General features: G+C 49.4%; 2 protein-coding genes across 2 annotated transcripts; one reads left to right on the top strand and one right to left on the bottom strand.

Annotated features, from left to right (window-relative positions):
- Nucleotides 1-683: 683 nt before the first annotated feature.
- Nucleotides 684-9,795, bottom strand: atmA (DNA-binding protein kinase TEL1; the record flags this gene model as incomplete). Its single annotated transcript, XM_026758221.1, has 8 exons — nucleotides 684-1,685; nucleotides 1,747-2,808; nucleotides 2,862-3,252; nucleotides 3,306-7,764; nucleotides 7,821-8,161; nucleotides 8,217-9,551; nucleotides 9,622-9,664; nucleotides 9,714-9,795. The coding sequence occupies 8 exons, from the start codon at nucleotides 9,793-9,795 to the stop codon at nucleotides 684-686; spliced, it is 8,715 nt and encodes a 2,904-aa protein (XP_026613368.1).
- Nucleotides 9,796-10,155: 360 nt separating this feature from the next.
- CDV56_103679 (uncharacterized protein) lies at nucleotides 10,156-19,097 on the top strand (the record flags this gene model as incomplete). The annotated part of the gene is made up of 9 exons (XM_026757298.1): nucleotides 10,156-10,339; nucleotides 10,432-14,778; nucleotides 14,834-14,989; nucleotides 15,038-15,309; nucleotides 16,177-16,941; nucleotides 17,004-18,084; nucleotides 18,138-18,560; nucleotides 18,620-18,980; nucleotides 19,034-19,097. The coding sequence occupies 9 exons, from the start codon at nucleotides 10,156-10,158 to the stop codon at nucleotides 19,095-19,097; spliced, it is 7,653 nt and encodes a 2,550-aa protein (XP_026613367.1).
- Between the last annotated feature and the right edge of the window lie 1,064 nt (nucleotides 19,098-20,161).

The raw sequence follows: 20,161 nt of genomic DNA, 5'->3' as shown, positions 1-20,161 counted from the left end.
CCATGACACTCTGGTGAAATATCTGTTGCGAATGTATAGATAGGAGGCGTAGCTATTTTTAAACTCCGTCCAAGTCGCGATGCCACTTGCCTTATTGGGGAAATTAAGCAGCAAGTCAGGTTGCGTGTGGTTTTACCCTTTTGGGAAGAAATGAAGCCAAGCCTTTTTTGACAATATCTCCAAGCAGACTGACAGTGGGTATACCTTAAAGGTACAAAATGAGGATGGAACACGCTGTCTTGAACGAGGATCTTGAAATGTTCCTGAGTGACGGAAGTGAGAAAAAGTGGCCACTACGAGTACGGGACTCGCAAAGTGTGGCTCAATTAATGCGGGCATCACACAACCAAGTTGCAACAAGTTGAACAGGAACAGTCCCCAAACTTTTACATTCACAGGCCCAGAACCATACATTGGCAATAGCTCTAGGCTCGCGATCTATTGGTGATGATCCTATTTTACCTATGTACACATCTTCCTCGCCGGCTTCCAGCAAGCCTGGAAAGCGTTGTACTTATTTACTACAATTTCATCAATCATGGTAATAGAATATCCACACAGAAAGGCTACGAAGAACAAGAGAAGGGGTCTTGTGGACGAAATATAAACAATATATACTGGAAGAATTGGCTTTGCTACCCATTCGAGTACCTATGCATATGCGGCCCAGCCTGGAAATAACGTTAGCCTTCGACATCGTCGTCCAGAAATTCTAATGACATACCGCAATAGAGAACAGCAAGGTTCCTCTCATCAGTTGCCTGCTGAATCAGTTCGTTGACAGTGGCTGTGACACTGAGAGTCTTGCTCAACTTCTTTGCCACAACCGTCAGAGCGCGATCCGCTTCACTGGGTTCATTCGCTGATCGTTGATCTTCCGCGGCACCTGATATCATGGGGGGACCATCGCCAGCTTCTTGAGCATCTTGCATCCTCTTCATCCGTAGCGGAGAGACAGTCCAGCTGTACAGAGGGTCATACCGAAGCACATCAAGAATCGTCATGATGCTGTACGATTCCTGTCGGAGTGCCTCGAGAGTGAACTCGCAGCATCGCCGGAACACACCCTCTGTCTTCGTGATGCCCATACCGTCGACGAGATCGCGTGTTAGTCGGAAAGGAACTACCTCAGGCACTGGCAGGACTCGGCCTTGCTCGAAGGCCACTCCCAAATCGATATGAACGACCTCTCCGGTCCTCTCGTCCAACAAGATATTATGCCCATGCCGATCGCCAAGCCCAAGCACATGCCCCAGAATGGAAATCGCCGCAGTGCTCCGAGTATATGAAAGCCTCTTACTGAACCAATCATCCGGATTGTTGAACTTCTCCATGAAGAAGTACCGCATGACCGGATGGAAATGTTCAGTAATCTGGCGGAATGTCTTGACTCGTTGCTCAAAAGAGCGTGTCTGCACGTCGCTGATATGTTTTCGGCAGACATTTGGCTTCATATCCTTGGGGAAATACCGCTGATGCGCCGGCATCAAGTAGTCATGCAGCGGGATGGTGCGCGGCACAAACTCAATGATTCCCGCATTCGAAGTCAGAGGAAGGACCTTGTATGTACGAATTCCCAGCTTCCGCTGCTGTGTCGCCTGGTGGTCCTTGAGAAGACTGCTCACTTGCTCGAATACTTGTTCCATGATAGCGTCCTGTCGCAGGTCATCATTGCCTCCTTTGAACTGTGATATGATCGTCAGCTTCGCGATTCAATGTAAGAGAACGGTGAATTGCAAGCCTTACTAGTTGCTTATACTTGTGACCATCCGTTGCTACGGCGGTGACAATCTTCGGTGCGCTCACCCCAGATGCAACCGTGAATTCAGGATGATATCGAACAAGCTTAGGAACATCGCTGTAGTCGCAATCAACACGAATGCCAATCTTCATCGTAGGTGGCGGTAGCCTTTGTGTCGAAGCGTCCTGCTCTAGGCGTTGGCCCGTCAGGAGTTTCTTCAGTGGCACCTTCGCACCACTCTTTAACTTCTCATCCAGCCGCTCGATTGCGAATCGCACGTAATTGATATTCGTGTTGTGCACTGCAACCCATGTTGGTCCAATCCGTTTGTCGTTCTTCAGGTAATCTACCAGCCTGCTTGCCGCTCGATTACGAGACAAAGCTGACGGGTCCTTTCCACCCTTGGACTTGCTGCTGGCGAATATTTGATACATGCCATGGAATGGATGCTCGAGGCAAATGCGAAAAATCAATGCAAAGAGCATATTCTGAAACTCGTCAGACGTATCTAGGAGGCGGGAAGTAAGTTGATTCATCAGTGGCGCGAATTTCCGACTCGGGACCTGGTTGAGATACTTGGAGACAGCTTTGTTTGCAATCTCACTGTCCGATTTGTCAAGCCACAAGGCACAGAAACGTAGTGCATCGTTGTTATAATTGTCGCTCTCTTTGAGACAAAGCAAATAGTTTTCGAGGCATTGCTGCAAGAAGGCCTCTCGACTGCGTCGCAGACGTTGATATTCTCGATCGTCTAGATCAAACCACTGCTTTGTCTTGGTTCGGTAGTGCCTCAGAGCCTCCCTTTCTTTGCCCTCTGCATTCTTCATCATGTCTTCAAGACCCAGTACTTCCTTTTCCTTGCGATTACGTAGTTGCTCGACCCGTTTGAAGTCCTCCAGTCCGTCAGGATTCTGTAGTTGCTGGTCGCAGAACATGGCGAAGCCGTGATATACTCTGCCGGCCTCTTCGGCCCCCGAGCGGTTCTTAAGTTCCTTAACTGCAGGGGCAAGGTACCCCTGAATGATAGCTTCTGGCTTCTCCAAGCGTGCTTCCGCCACATGATGGCCCTGGAAATGATTAGAAACATACAACACAATCAAGCAAAGGTGTTTCCACTCACAAGGGTCACAAGAAGCTCCGGGCGGCTGATTGGAATTGCCTGCTTGTGTAGATCATTTTGATCGTCCAGCTGTTGAAGCATCCGAATCGACGCTGCCATCTCCCCTTGGTCCCATAGGACGTTGGCCAAATCGAATTTTGTTGCTCCTTCGACATTGATTCCCTGCACCACACACACGTTTGCAAGCTTAGACAAGCACACTGCAGATTTCAATGAAGCCTGTGGTATACCGTGACTTCTTGTGATTGCAAGTGACTGGCGAATGACCTTGACTTCCAGCAGCTGTGCATCTCGGTCACTTAGTCCGACGGCGGATTTGAGATGATTCCTTGTCTTGATTGAGGAGAACAAAGCCTCGTGGCACTTTAAAATCTCTCCGACCTCATGGACACTACTACAATTAGCCTTTTATTTCGGGCGGGTTTCAGATGACCTCAGATTTACCTTGTTGTTTTCAACCAAGAGTTTCTTTGCGCGATCTTCCGCCATTCTTCACTTATCTCTTCGAGGGATTTCGCGCTCAAGACATCGCTTATCTCGGTCACAATTCCCAGGTCTCTCATTGCTGCCCTCAAGGACAATGCCGAGCGACTCGTGCTTCCTAGCGAGCCCAATATGGCCAGAAGGCTTTCATTGACGGAATTGGAAACATCAACTAAAGATCTCGAAGTGTTCAGGCTTTGAAGAGCTCTAAAGAGTGCCGCAGACGGTGAAGGATTCAAAGGTGAAACTGGTAGATCCCATTGTCGCAGATCTATCGCAGCTTGCATCATGCTATCAAACGAGACCGAGCTTTTTGAGCCTCTAAGAGTCGAGGTCAAGGAGTTTGCAATTCCTTGTAGATTAGTTGAGTTGAGTGCTTTTAATAGACCATGAGCGCTCGCGTCTCCTGACATCTGAATCTCGCTATCATACTGAGCACTCTGGAAAAGGAGATTCTTGAGCCCGGAGCTCTCATGTTCCAAGGTCTCCATGACGGACTCTAGTGATGAGCTTTGCTGGACACCGTAAAATAGATCCGGATCATCCACGTTTCTAAAGATGTCATGAAGGACTTCAGGGGGAGGTTCGTATTTCGCAAGAGAGGAGCGGCGAGATCCAGACACGACCCGCGAGGCCTGTATCTCAAGAAACAGCAGTGATGTCTTGGGCAAGCGGCATTTATTCGCAGCCTTGGATGCCACTGCAAAATCGATTTCAAGCCACTCATCACGTTCAACTATCGTTGCTTCTTGAGGACGCGGTTGATTTCGAAGATAGAGAAGGCAGTTGATGATGAGACGGACATGAGGAATGGAACGGTCGTCGGCTTCGTGTAGACCTTGCATGAAGATATCAGAAATGGTTTGGCGAACATTCACCTCGCCTTCAAGCTCCGCGAGTAAAACGTCATGGAGAATATATGGCAAAACCTGGACTGCCAGTGAAGGTATGGCGTGAAGAATGTTTTCCAGCGGTCCAATAACAGGATCTCGGGGAGCTGCTTTTGTCAAGAAAAGCCCAATACTGCGAGCCCAGTGAGCAGAGGAAATACCAGGGTTCCATCCAACAAGGTTATCATGATCCTTAGCCTCAGAAGCCGGTAAGGGCATTGATGGACACTGATATGGACTCCAAATCAGTGCCTTCAGTAGGGAAGGAGGTATTATCTCTCCATAATTTTCAAATCCAGGTGAGCCGGCAAGATTGCTGACAATGAGCTGCAAGGTCCGTTCAACAAGCCCAACTTCCAGAGGACTGCTATTCTGCAACATACTGCAAAGCACCTGTAATATCCTGGCTTTTGATTGGCAGAACATGTCCAGGTTCAACTTAGCCATTCGAGGTTCAAATAGAGTCGACTGCTGTTCTTTCAACAGACCATCACTGATCATGCCAGTAGCAGCGAAATTGCGTCCAATTACCCGGGCAGCCCACAGTCGGTACTCTTTTGTAGGACTGAAATCTTGGAGAGTCTGACACAGAGCAACAGTATTTGCAATAGCATCATCCCCTCTCTCGACAAGGTCCTGATGGTAGTTGGGAGGGCTCTTAAAGCTTGCACAAAGCAAAGACAGGATGTGATCAGATATCGACTGACTCAGCAGACTCGTTTTAGAATTGCGGTCCCGTATCACTTCAAGAAGCAAATTACTACACTCTTCCGTCCCATCCGACTCATTGCCTGCGGCAGAAATCCTGCGCGAAGACTCCATCAGACGCTGAAAGAAGGCCTGCGCCTCTGCGCTTAGACTAGGTGACTCATAGCTCTTCAAGAAGTCTTCGAACCATTGAAGAAAGCGTTGAACGATTGTCAGAACTGTAACAGATTGGCTTTCCTGCATGGTGGCTGCTGGAGAGGTCAAGAACTTTCTAAAAGAGAGCAAGGTGGACACTGCGATGCCAGCCGTGAAACTAGGATTTTCAGTCAAGTAAGGCCTCCCAGCGTCCAAGAGATACCAGAACATTCCCAGTGCGTCCTCGGAGCAATGTATATCTGTGAGAAACGGTCGAAGAGCGTGTAGGAGCATTTCGAAAGGATAATCTCTTAGCATGACAGGGCCGGCAATACAGACCAAAATCCTGATCTTGCGAATGACAGAGCAGGCATGAAGAGAGCCAAGCGCGGGGTGAATTGATTCCAGAAGTGTCCGGCAGACATAAGATGCCAGTGTAGAAGTCCAGATCGTTTCGAGTTCATACCCGCTTCGTTTACAGAGGAATTCCAGCTCATCTAGAAGATAACGCGCTCTGAACGAAGGTTGCTGATTGGCGGGGAGTACTTCCTTCGAGGAACTCTTAGCAGTGATTGATTTCAAGATACTGGCAGCTTCCTGAAAACTGGCTCGTTTCAAGAACGCCCTCTCGATCTGCTCACACTGATCTAGGGCCCCAAAGAACGTTGCTATTACTTGCGGAAATTGCTTCTGAGCCAAATCCACGAAACGGTCAGCGCCTAAGATCTTCTTCAATCGATTTTCGACCCCTTTCGGTTGGCTGCCCTGTCCAGGAGGAGTGCTGATGTCTCGCGCTATGCTATACGCCTCTGCCCTATAGAATGATGTCGCCAGGAGCTCAATGAAAGGAGTTTTCAGACGGGTTGAGAGCTCATTTGCCTCGTGCTCATTGGCTCGCATCATGATTTGACCTACGATTTCATCTTGGACATCGCTCAGCATATCCTCAAGGGTGGTATAATCAAATATGCTGAAGGGCATTGACATAACTGATTGATTTTCGGTCCAGGTGTAGAGAATCTGGGAGGAGAAAAGGCGGAATAATTGTCGTGCGTCTTCGAGTCCAAGGACATTTGCAACATGTCGTACGCATTTTTCAGCGTGCCACAGGGAGTGAGGAACCTGGGCCGGCGTCTCGAACATATGATAGATGCTCCTCCGAAGTAAAGTATGCCACTGTGAAGCCAACCTTGCCAATGTGAACAAACGGAGCGCAATACCTTCACTCCAGTCAGGATCGCGGGGAAGGCTTTCCAGAATATCATCAAAGATCGCATCGTGATCTTTCAACGGGAAGTGGCTAAACAACTTGGGAACAAGATTACCCGCGTTGTACTTCGTTAGTATATCACTTTCCTGGAGGATCATGAAAAGAATTGTCCGGGGCGAGGGGTTGGATTGGCCGCTTGTGTACACGGGGTTTGTGCTAAATATTTCTTCCAGAAGTCTGGAAAAGGCTATCAATACTCGAGAAGAAGCCCTGCCCTTTGCCAATAACACATCGGTAAACCAATTGTAGATATCTGAAGCCGAGTCACTGAGATGATCTCCATCTCCGGTCGTCCATGATTTGACGAAACTACTCATCATGTGAATGCACAGAATATGAGAGCTTTCGCAACGTTCCAGTTGGTAGGATTGCAGACATTTCTCGCCCATGTCCTCCAATAAGTCTAATAGGGAAGTGCGTTCAAATCCTGCACATGCCCGATAAACCTCGGGCAGGAAGCCTCGTGCAGACAATAGATCAGCTTCATCCAAATTTGTCAAGTACTCAACCAGAGCACTACTGGCTGGTTGTTCGGGCTGGACGACAGAGGCATATGCTATCTGGAAGATAGAGAGTCGGATAGTCATTGACCGTTGGAAAGTGGCAGAATCATAAAATAAAGGGAGAGATTCTCGGTTCAAGTTGATGATACACATGTTCTCCGCCAGAAGATCGTTGGATTGCAGTAGCGGGTCGTCCAAATCCATTGGCTCTTCCTCATCAGAAGATAGCAACCTCTTCTGGTCTCGGCGATGATTTTCCAGGATCTGACTCAAGGAAGGCACAAATCTGTACAGACTGCTATTAACAACCGATTTCTCGAAACCAAACCCATTTCCTTGAGCGAGGAAGGGGCACAGAAGCTCCAGGCAACATTGTACAAAGCCAAGTTCACGAGACGCCATGAATGAACAAAGGCCGTCCCAGAGGTGCTTGCTATTGCCCCGCAGGTTCTTTATTCGAGTTTGCGATTGTTCAAGTAAGGATTCCGTGTACAACATAGCGACTATGCAGAATGAAGCGAGTATCTGAACGATATCGACAGTCACGTGGTGCGATTTACTGTCAGACAACGATCGCCATGCTTGCAAGAACATTTCAGATTTCGCTTGCAACAGATCGAGTACTATATCATCACTAGGGTCTTGCCGAGTCGCGAGTTGCAGAGATATGCAATCATCTCGGCCTTGCATGCTTGCGGAACCCAGCATCCCATCCACATGGAAGAGGTAGTTGAGAAGCTCTCGGTTACTTTGGTAAAAGTGCCAGCCTTTCGCAACAAGCCCAGACGGTCCGCGGAATTGTGGGGTGGGCACCTCGAACTGTCTATTGGTACAAGCAAGAAATAGATTGAGAAGGTCTAGAGGGCGTGCAAAAGCAGCGACCTGCGCTGTTTGAATTCGATCGGTTACTGTGCCTGACACAATGTTAGCGATCAAGCATCTGCGTAGAGATGGCATGGCGAAGACGCACCAATCATCCAAGCTTCTCGTAGCCATGAGCAGATCTGTTTCGAAGCGTTCGAGACTGAACCCGGGTTCGTCTGTGCGCCCAGCCTGGTTATAATCGCCCACAGCTCCAAGGATGAATCTGAGATGCTCGATGGCGCATTCAAATTCATAGATGTAAGCATTGAACTTGTCGTGCCTGCGACTACGGAATAATCCAGAAGATCGAATTTTAGAATGGTACTCATGAGATTGCAGGCGGCTCTGGAGGTGTTTTGCGAGATAGAGGCGCGAGACGTAAGATCCCATGCCTGTTGCCAATACTTCTTCAGAGACGGAGAGCCTGCATCAGCATTGCTCGCAATACTGCGGTAACAAGTCTTTAGCTATGCGATCAATAACCGGTTCTGTACAGGCTCACCTTGAAATGGCAACCATTGTCCACGAAGCTATGATACTGTTGTCATCGAGTATGCAGGGGATCAAGCGCTGAAGTAGTGACGCTTTCGGCTCCACACTGACATGGTTCTGGAGAAGCACGGGGATCAGCTGCAGGGCACATACCCTCCTGTTGCCCGATGACATGATGGAGTCTCGGAAGACTTCGTCCGACGCCGAGCTCAACCGTTGCTTCTTGCTTGTTATCTCGCCTGCAGGATGCGATAACCGCGCGGTCAATTCCTCTGACAGTTTCATCAATTTTGCCATGACCCATACGACAGTCCAGTTGTGCTCGGACCTGGGCACTTCAAGTCGAGGTTGCAGTGGGAGATCAATGATCTGAGTGGAGCTCACTCGATCGAAAATTAACTCGTCAATCTGCAGAATGTCCTTCTCAGAACGCTTCGTATATTCCGAGTACAGTGTGTCCAATAGGTTCTCGATCGAAAGAGCCAGGGAATCTGTCGGTTCCCTGCGAGTCGCATCGGTCAAGATGATCATGCAAAGCATAATAGTGACGAGCAGTTCATCTTTCAGGCCCATAAGCTTGGTAGACCACAGATGTCGAATTACTGGAATTAGATCCAAGAGGAACATGCGAACGGAATCAGACTGGTCAAAAATAACTCTCATGACAACTGTATTTATGCTATTGAACGCAGCCTGGTGTTCACTTCCAGCGATAGGCGAAAGCTTCAAGAACGTCCCAAGCCCGCGAAGGACCTTCTCAGCGGCTGATTGCACAGGGGCAGTCGGGGTCGCTGTAAGTAGCTGGATACATACTATTGCTTCCGCGACAATTCTCTTATCGCCATTTTGCTTCTCCCGTATAGCCAGAGTCGATGTTCTTCTCGATGGTGTTAAGCGTGAGCTTGTACCCAGAAAGTCATCCAAAGTAGACAGATGACCAGTGGGGTCACTCGACTGGCTATCCTCATCGTCTGGAGCACCGATACTTCTTAGACAGAGGTTCAGAACCTTGTCCCATTCATTGACGGCCAAATGCTCGACGTGAGGAGGGTAGCGCAAAAGTGTGGTGAGGCATTTCAGATAATCTGCACCGAGATGCTCCCACAGACCCTCTCCAGGAACCTGTAGAATCTCGGTTATGTGGTCGACTATAGCCCGAATCGACTTTGTCCTCAGGTTACGCAGAAAGACATCGATAGCTGTTCGAATGACGGATGCACAAGCGGACAACCGCGAGGCGGATGCTCCCTTGGAGCTCGCTTTGTTATACAAGGATTTCTCGACGGAGATGAATCGGAAAAGGGACTCGAAGATCTTATGGCAAGCTTTATCGTTGAGCGATATTCTGATGAGATGAGCACCAGTTAATCTATGTATAACATCCATTTCATGAATCGACTGGGAATCTTACATACAACTTTGAGCTCCTTTTATTTTGCTGGAGAATGTGTTTCAGATCTGGTAGGATCAGCAAAATTACCATGACACGGCTCAGCTGTAGACAAACCTGCCAGGCTGTCAGATCGTTCTTTCAGTCTCTCGGAGGACAAAAGCGCAATGGCCCTGTCGAGAGTGACCTGTGCCATCATGATGGTGCGGCTATCCGTATTTCGCACACAATCAGCATTTAGTGCACGGAGTTTAACATCTGCCTGAGTCAATTTCTTTGATCATATTTTTTGATGAGAGAATTCTGGCCGACGTAGACAGACGTCAGCGTCAGCGGGGGCAGAGGATCATCGATTATTTATTGTTTTGAGGTCTGACTATTGTAGATCTAGCTCTGGTGTGGCTTGTTATTTTAGTCCGGCCGCAAAGTGAGCTCCGCCTTTTTTAGGTCGGAATTTTGACCGCGTCCCTCCGACCTTTTTTGGAACTTGGGACAAACACAAGGCTCACTGTAGCTTCCTTCTTCATCCACATCGCCCATTCACCACACAGACTTTGAGATGGAAGACAGAGATACCCTGGCCGGCCTTCGGGGCCTGTACCAGGATCTTTCTGCTCTTTCAGACTCGTCGTTTGTCAACATTGAACGACTTCGTGTTGAGTTGGAAGCTCACATTGAGGATTTCAGGAAACTCTTGGACAAACCCACAAAGAACAACACAAGTCGGCAGGCTGTCCTCTCAGGTCAGTAAACTGAGGCTGGCTTGTTGCAGTACCAATTAAGACCGAACTCGGAGGTTGAAGGGCAAGGCTGACTCTACTCAAATGCGCTACAGGGAAGATTACCCTTGAGGATGTCGAATATTCAATCAACCAAGAATTTCAACAAGGCGCACTACAACTCGCGGATGCTCTGAACCTTGATGAGCTGGAGGCCGCGGTCCTATTCTTTGCTGCGCAGGAAGAAGCTCAAATGCTGGATAGGCCTCCGCTGATCGCGGCGATTATGCGCTTCCATGAGCGGCGGCACTTCCTTCTTGAATGCTTACGTCTAATTCTCCAGGAATCGTTTGAGGTTGAGCGGGAAATTACGCAAGCTCTCATGCAAGACATGGTGGCATTCGTTGTCGAGATTAAAACTGGACCTCTACGGAACGCGTCGCTTTTTGCGCGGAAGTGCATGAAGTCTATGGAGGATATTGAGGGATGGCTGTTGCTCCTCGGGGAGCAGATTCAAAAGGCATCGATCGTCGGCCAAGTGGAGGATCGCGATATCATGGAAGCCATTGAATACCAACGCAGCAGCCTACAGCAACAACACGAGTCATTAGGCGCAATTCTATGCTATTTCTTCAAAGGACCTTATACTAGCCCCGAGGACCTTCGAGTGCTCCTGAATCGCTTAAGGAAGCTTGAAAGATTTGATGGACTGCTGCTCCACTACATCCCTGCTATGATATCGTCATTTGTTCAACACGGGTCACCAGAACGGTCAAATTCATACAAAGAAGCTAGGAGCCTGCACACGGCGATCACTTCTACCAAAGATGGCCAAACTTGGACGATGCCGACATTCCACGCAGCTGTCATCGCGCTTTGGCTTGCGGTGTACAGTGGCTGGGATATCGATGGGCCATCCTCTCCTGTCCAAGGAGTTGACCTCGAGAAAGAAGCAGAGGAGCGCACTCAAATGTTTATGACGGCACTGGACGATGGAGGGCTCGATTTCTTACTTGCTATTTGCTCAGGAGTGAACAACGAAGAATGGGGTGACCCAGCTCGCCGCGAATTAGTGGCGCTGTTATTGAAAGAGAGCGCATTGGCAAAATTGGAATCCGAACCCTGTGCTGGATTTCTAAAGACTCTGTTGATGGAGAATCTGGAGGTCTTCGTGGAGTCCTGCATTGCCAACATGCCAGATGCAGTTCGAAAGCTGAAATCCGAGGAGGATATGCAACGCTTGGATCAGATTACTGCCCTGAGGGACGGTTTGACGTCCAGCCTCCATCGTGGCGGCCTAGTCGAAGCTCGCACTCACCTCGAGTCTTTCCTCATGATCATAGCCTTCGCTTTCGAAAGCCGACCAGACGCAGCTCAGGAATTTTGGGCCGACCCGGATGGCAATTTGTATGGCTTCCTTCAGTGGGCTTCTAAGAGACAAACCGTTCCGAGAGTGAGCGCGTTTTGCGAATTGCTGTGTTCTATTTCTAATGGAGAAGAGAATGCCGCTGCTGCACATCGGTTTCTAACCGAGGAGGACAAATTTTTGTCGTCTAAGTTCAAGCGATCCACTTCCATGAATTGGTCCCAGATGTTTGCTGAACTCCAATTGTACGCGACGAGAGTTACTGAGAAGCCTAGCACTTCCCAAGCAGTCCTGCGGGCTCGAAAATCCGTACCAGCCGACATGAGCGAGCCAGAAAGCCCGGTCATGCTGACTTGCTATCTCCGATTAATGGGTCATTTATGCAAGCAGAGCGGCTCCATAAGGGAGTGGATGCTTCACCACCCATCTTTCAGTATTGTCAGCACCTTATTGACCTTGTGCAGCGGCCCGATACCCACCCATCTGAGGGCCACCGTTTTCACAACTCTTGCAGCTCTAATGACAGACAGAACATCCGCCCATGGCAACGAGATGTGGCTCTCCCTTGACCAATGGATTTCCGGGGGCGCGATGAGTGCCCCTGGCCTCGGTAAAGTACCCATAGTCTCAAATCCATTGGTATGGCACGAGCAGCAGGCTTTCCAGAAGATCGGCGAAAGTTTTGATCAGGCCAATGCCTTTGTCGTTCTAATTTACTCACTCGTTTCCCCTACCTTCGACTCAGCCGAGTACCATCTGTCCTTGCCGTTCCCCGAAACCCTGGGATCCTCCTATCGCATGCCAGGTATCGAGCCGTACATCGATTTTGTCTTAGGTCAGGCTCTCTCGAGGAAGGTTCCAGATCTAAACGAGCGCCAAACTCGCCTTTTGACCTACAACTGCTTGAACTTTGTCATCACATGCCTGAAATCGTTCAACGAGAATATCGTCACTGTCCTCAGCCAACCTGCGATCAGCTCCGATTCCAGTCTGAAAACATCATCCTTGATTACCTATATCCGCCTTCACCCGTTTGCGCGTGTGGCTGAGTGGCTATTTAATGAAGATGTTATCAAAGCAATCTTCGCAACAGCTCAACAAGACGCCACCGAGGTTGCCAACGCCGCGTCTGACTCTATCATTGTTCAGTGCCTGGTCAAGAGCCTCGAAGTCATGGACCTGATGTTGGACCTGCAATCGACCTACTTCAATATCGTTCGGCCGTCGATCAAGTCTCAGGCGGGTGGAAGCAGGATTAACGTTGCCAATTCGTCGCTTTCAGCCTTCGAGGACAGCGTTCTCAACAACTTAACGATCATACCAGCTCTGAGCCTTTATTGCGGCACGGGTCACGAGCAACTTACCGTTACTTCAATGGCACTTTTGGAGAAATTGTCAAGCTCCAGGAAGTTGAACAAGTTGTCATCACCAGAAATATCAAAGTGGCAATCCTCAAACAAAATAGTTGAAGTTTTGAGCACAGAGGTGGACGTTGACAGTGTTTCACGACCGCTGGTGTCTCAGATGCAACCTGAATTGAGGGAGTTGGAACTCGGTGCACGGTCCCCAGGCTATATTATTAGGGAGAGTCTTTTGGCACTCCTCAATAGCTGTCTCAGCATGATCACAGACCGGCCGACCATTGCTCATCTTCTCCTCGGGTTCAGTAGCGTGGGAACCATACTGGATATTTCTCCGAACGGTCTGTTCTCGAACCGAATTTCCTTGCTACATGCTATCATTGGGTTCTTGCAAAGCTATCCCGATGCACAAGAAGGGAACATTCTGCCATGGATGGTACATCTACGGCGTATGGCCTTTGAAGTTCTCAAACATCTATGGTCCTCAAAAATCGCGTCCGCTTTTACACTGCTTGAGATGCGTGCCAGCCGCTTTCTACTAAGCATGTTTGCCAACCAACCTATAATCGGACCAAGCACTCCTTTTGATGGGTTATCTGTCATGGAAGAAGAATTCTGGATCTCCGAGTCCACGTCAGCTCTTGCTGAGTTCTTACTTTTCAGAAGTTACTTGTATGCCTATGCGGCGACCGAAATTCGCTCGGCCGCCAAGCTTGGCTCGCAAACCCTTCAAACAGAGGTCCTTTCGACGTTGCTTGGGAACTCAGCCACAGAAACCGGGGAGACAATACTCAATCCCACCGTATTTGACCTCTTTGATTTTGCTGACCTGGATCTCAACCACCGATCTCAACCGCCCAGATTAGTCTTCCTTGATGGAATTGGCTTTGAAGTATGTGCGAAATCGCAAGCAGACGAGTCGCTTGTTCTGTACAATTTAGCGGAGGTTGCAGAGCTCGTGCAAGTCAGAAAGGAAGAGTTGATGTCGAGTGGGCAATTGCGGCCTCAGGATGAAGAGCAATTCTTGGCTGAAGCTGAAAGCCTAACATTATTCATTCGTGCGACGAATCAAGCAAGGCAAATTGCGTTTAACCGTTACCTGGCCCTTCGATCATGGACAGAGCTCATCACAACGATGCTGGCTTGTTCAGAGATTGAGGATGGCCGAAAATCAACGTTTATCTTGCATTCCATCCAGTTGGTCCTCCCTAAACTTGAAGCAGCCATTGAGGAGGACCTACCGGAGGCAATCGAGCTTGCACGACTAGCCGAGACTCTTGTCGGTGGGTTAGAATCTACAGCCACGAGTTCAGACGGTGCGCGGCGAAGTGGAGATATCATAGACGAAAAGCTGCACCAGCTGTTCCAGATCTGCATCAGAGGCATCTTTCTGGCAACTGGAAATGTTCACTTGAGAGAGACGTTTTACAACATTGGGTCGCAGTACATCAGTCGTATCGCCTCCGCCGATGCAGTGAATCAGAATCTGAGGCATCACAGTCAGCAAGTGATAAAGACAGCGGGCCCGAATCTGATCGAGACGACCTGTGACGACGCATATGCCGGGCAAGAAACATGTCGGGTGTCGGCCCTCCTCTTCCTCAATCTGCTCGCTTCCCTGGATCGAGAGACAGACTCGACCCTGGCGGAGTTGATCTCACAATCGAACTATCTGAGTCTTTTCTTGGATGCCATCAGAGCGCTACCTGTCGAACTGAAGAACGCTCAAGCGAATGGTAGGTTATGGAGGTACGATTCATGTAATTGCGAAACACGCTGACATCATAGTAGATACACCAGCATTGTTGTCATATTATGAGTCGCTGCTATCTTTACTTCAACGGCTTTGCCAAACCAAGAATGGAGCTACTCAAGTTCTGAAAACAGGCCTTTTTCAAGCGGTTCGCGAGTCTCGGCTATTTGCTGCTGATCCGGATCTCGGTATTGGTACGTACATGTCTTCTTGTAGGTCAAAAATCTCTCTAACGATGACAGATATCGGCAACCCTGATGCTCTTCGGAAATATTATGATCTTCTTGGCTCGGTGCTCCGAGTCATTATCTCAGCTGTCTTCTCTCGGGGTCTTCATAATGAGCAAATCATGGAGCAAACGCGAGCTTTCCTAGCAGAAAACAGACAGAGCATGGTCGGTATCTTCAAGCGATTTGCCAAGATCGGGGGAGTGGGTACTGCTGATCATCACGACGCGCTGAGTGATTTGGCCAAATGCTACATGACGCTCGTCAGCGCCACCAACTTCCTGGAGGTATGTACTCTCAACTCGCCACAGCAGCCACAGATGCTAATGGATATCCAGTACGAGGACGAGGAAGTGAAGGAGCAATCTCGCCCGACATTATTCTCCTAGTCTTGGCCCTAGGAAGATGCTGGCTCGCGTACTCAAATAGCCGAACTCGGGCGGTTTTCTTATAATACATATGCAGATGACTAGTACGCACATTTGACTCTTTATGTGCGATGCCTTAACTTCACGAGATTCACCTTGTTCAAAAAGCATCGGAAACAACGGATCTGACGTGGAGGTTGTCTGCTTAAACATATTGGAGAGAAGTGGTATCTGGTATAAAATGAAGCCAATTGAAGTCCCGAAGTCAACATTGTTTCCGTTTTCAATCCGTCTTTCTTAGGATTTTGTGGATTCGGCCCTAGGATAGACAGAAGGACAGAAAGGTTAAGCATGTTGCCGGAAATGAGGGTAATCTTTGTGACCACCGCTGACAGGGATGAATTTTGCCTGCATCAATCAATCAGTTGATATTGGCCAGTCGACTTTTTCACTACGGAGTCCATTCACATAGTCTCATAGATGATAGATAGTAGCTGATGCCCGGGGTATGTTCATCTTACAGGAGAGGGAGCAGAGCGCACGGGCGTATTATCTTATCTCCGAGTAACCTTCAACTGTGCTCCGTAGTGGTGCCCGTTCCATCCTTGCTGCCCAGTGCTCACCATCTCCTCTTCCATCGTTCAACCCCGCTACATCGCCTCGTTCGAGCTCGACAAGAAAGCAAATGATTTGCCATGACCTGTGCATTCCAGGAAATTTTTGAATTCCGCCAACGCTGAGCGCTCCCTTCTGTCGACCCTTGTTCATTCGGACCGGACCGGGTAGATGCAGCAGAACTCGAGAGGCGCCCCCGAGCAGAGGAGCGGTAAGCGCAAGTCGATCGGCAAGAGGAAGCTTTCTGATCAAGAGGAGGCGGCATTTCGGTCTCAGAACTCGCAACAGCATCCGCAGCAGCAACAGCAGGCGACGATCTCTGAGCTCTTATCCAGGAACCATACCCACGGCAAGGGTTATCCCCAGCAGTCTCCTCCAACGAACAAGCGTCCTCGGTTATCGCCAGCATCATACTCCCGAGCCCCAGTTTCGTCACAGGAGCTTCATCCGCCGGACAGGATGTACAATTTTTCGAATTCGGAACATAGAGCAGGTGGGGCTTTTGCGCAGAGCTCCCCGGCTTCCGGACTCTCCAGCACGACAGCCAAGCCCCATTTCTCGAATGCATCGTCGCGCCAGAGTAATTTCACCCCTCATACTGGCGCAAAGAGGCTTGTGGTCAAGAATCTCCGGACGGGTTCGCGGTTCAATCAGGATTCATACTTCGATAAGGTCTGGGCACAGCTGGATGCAGCGCTGAGCGCCGTATTCAGCGGCCGGAAGCCCGAGATTTCACTGGAGGAACTCTACAAGGGGGCAGAGAATGTGTGTCGCCAGGGAAGAGCCGCGGTGTTGACCCAACGGCTGCAGGACCGATGCCGAGCGCATGTGTCCGGGGTCCTGCGGGACGAGTTGCTGGCGAAGGCTGCTGATGGGAGTAATGTGGATACATTGCGGGCTGTGGTTGACGCATGGAGCACTTGGCAATCTAAATTGGTATGTTGAATCTGCATCGCGATTTGAGTTTGTCTTTCGGATGATTAATAGAATTGTTACAGGTCACCATTCGGTGGATCTTCTACTACCTCGATCAATCATTCCTGCTTCATTCCAAAGAGTTTCCAGTCATCCGTGAAATGGGCTTGATTCAGTTTCGGAATCACATATTCTCTGACCCTGTATTGCAACCGAAGATTCTACAAGGGGCCTGTGACCTAGTTGATGCGGACCGCAATGAGGATCATGTCATGATGGCAGATTCGTCTTTGCTCCGAAATGCTATTGAACTCTTCCATGGACTTGATGTCTACACAACAGGTTTTGAGCCTCTCCTTCTTTCCGAGTCGAAGCGATTCTTTTCATCGTGGGCTCAGCGGGAGTCCTCCGGATACCTTGCCACATTTGTGGAGAACGGCCATCACTTAATAGCAAGAGAGGTCAAAAGGTGCGAGTTATTCTCTTTGAACAGGAGCACCAAGCAGAAGCTGTCTGAACTTCTCGATCGTGTCTTGGTAGCAGATCAAGAGTCGGTGTTACTCAATGAAAAGGATGTTCTTGGCTTGCTTCGAACTGGCAACAAGTTTGCTCTGGAGAAGCTCTACACTCTTTTAGAGCGAAGGCAACTCGGTACGAAATTGAAGGCAGCATTCAAGAATTATATTGTGGAAGAAGGCTCGCAGATTGTCTTTGACGAGGAGAAGGAGGCGGAAATGGTCGTTCGTTTGCTGGAGTTCAAGTCACACCTGGACGATACATGGGTCAACTCGTTCCACCGCAATGAGGAGTTGGGTCATGCACTGCGCGAAGCTTTCGCGGCCTTTATGAACAAGAGCCGGAAATCGGAATCCACCGGCGGGACAGACAATGTCAAGACCGGCGAGATGATTGCCAAGTACGTAGACAGGCTGCTCAAAGGTGGATGGAAGCTGCCTCCTGGGCGCAATATGGTGGACGTGCCGCTCGCCGACGAGGACGCTGAGATTAACCGACAACTGGATCAAGTGCTGGATCTGTTTCGATTCGTCAACGGCAAAGCAGTGTTTGAGGCATTCTACAAGAACGACCTGGCTCGTCGGTTATTGATGGGCAGAAGCGCCAGCGATGATGCGGAGAAGAGCATGCTGGCAAGGCTCAAGACCGGTTGGTATACACACCATCTCTGCGTAAGATCGCAAGCTGACCCTGGTGAACAGAATGTGGTTCCACGTTTACACATAATCTCGAGTCCATGTTCAAGGATATGGATGTAGCGCGAGACGAGATGGCTGCGTATGCCTCGATTCAGCGTGAGCGGAGGAGACGACTGCCGATCGATCTTAATGTCAGCGTGCTCTCCGCATCGGCATGGCCATCGTACCCCGATGTGCAGGTGCGGATTCCACCGGTCGTTGCAGAAGCGATCGATGACTTTGAGACATTTTACTACAACAAATACAACGGGCGCAAACTGAACTGGAAGCACCAGCTGGCGCACTGCCAGCTGCGGGCCAATTTTTCGCGCGGACAGAAGGAGCTGGTGGTCAGCTCGTTTCAAGCGATCGTGCTCCTGCTCTTCAACGATGTGCCTGATGGCGAAAGTCTGAGCTATCCTCAGATTCAGGAAAAGACGAAACTTTGTGAGTATTTCTGCTAGCGATGTTCTCGGTTGTATCCGTCACTGACTGATTCGATGCAGCCGACCAGGAGCTGCAACGCACACTCCAGTCACTTGCCTGTGCCAAGTATCGGGTCCTCACTAAGAAGCCGAAGGGACGAGACGTCAATCCTACCGATGAATTCTCGTTCAATCCGGGCTTTACGGACGCGAAGTTCCGGATCAAGATCAATCAGATTCAACTGAAGGAGACGAAGGAGGAGAACAAGAAGACGCACGAGCGAGTGGCGGCCGACCGACATCTTGAGACGCAGGCGGCCATTGTGCGGATCATGAAGAGTCGCAAGCAGATTTCGCACGCTGAACTGGTCGCGGAGGTGATCCGGGCGACGCGGAGCCGAGGTGTGTTGGACGTGGCGGAGATCAAGAACAATATTGAAAAGTGAGTCGTCCTGTTTCATACTTTCTCGAGCATGGTTACTGACGGTTATCTAGACTGATTGAGAAGGATTACATGGAGCGAGACACGGAGACCCATCTGTACAAATATGTCGCATAAGAAGCAATTGCATTGCGCTGTTAGAGAAGCCGCTACCGTTGTGTCAAGCATTTATCTCTCATTATGATCTTACACCAATGCATTCATTCTCATGATGACTTTGCACTACTACTACCTATAGCCCCCCAGCTGCCAAAGCCTAGACTGGAGCCACGGATGCCGGGAGCCTGGATCTGGGAAAGTCTGGAACAGCCCCGGAGCAGCTCCGACCCCACAGTAGCAACTAGTAGTACGTACCCCATTCACCCGATATCTTTGAGAATATGTTACCGCTCGCATGCTCAATTGTATATGCCGGCTCAGCAGATCTCAATAATTCAGTTGCGCTGTTCAGATGCTTACATGGGCGTCAAGCCAGTCTCGAGTGAGCATAGGGGCTTCAGGGGCTTCCGAGGCCGGAGTCTTCGGGAAGTAGCCAGTTGGCAAGGGACTACTAGCTGGGTAACAATGTGATTCGATATGCGATCTGAGGATAAATGCATGCGTCAATTGCTGTAGTGTAGTTGTACCTCCTCACAAGGTTGGAGAAAAGGTGAAGCAAGGTGCAGTGGTAGTGGTAGTAGTACGCGTACTCTTGCACTCGACCGAGAAGCGAACGGGACTCGGCAGAGAAGCAAATGGACACACACAGCAGTGGAATTTACAGTAGCCTGCTGTTTAAGACTGGGATGGACAATGAGACACCGCTATCTAGGGATCTATCTGGAAGTTCACGTGGCTTGAGTTCGTTCTAGTGAGTGATACTGACAGTATAGTCAGGAATGCCTAATCCGGTAATGATATGTTGCAGTTGTGGATTCAAGGGATCTGACAGCGGGGAACTAGATACTATTTTATGTACATAGTATGTAGATGAAGCCATTTTTTGGGTCCCATGACCATGCCCGTTGATATGTTCGTGTTGCATGTAGTATCATATCCCACATACCTTACTCTGTTCAGTCATCTTGCCCGGCTCACCTTCTCTTCTGAGGACTGAGGACTGATGCAAGGGAGATTAGGCTTAATACCACATGATCTTGAATTCGCTGAATGCATGAACATCAAGATCTCAGGCTGAGAGG

The sequence above is a fragment of the Aspergillus thermomutatus genome, assembly GCF_002237265.1.
Source record: "Aspergillus thermomutatus strain HMR AF 39 chromosome Unknown NODE_130, whole genome shotgun sequence".
Classification (NCBI taxonomy): Eukaryota; Fungi; Ascomycota; class Eurotiomycetes; order Eurotiales; family Aspergillaceae; genus Aspergillus; species Aspergillus thermomutatus.
The sequence above is the reverse complement of the archived record's forward strand: the minus strand, read 5'-3'. Positions and strand labels throughout refer to the sequence as shown.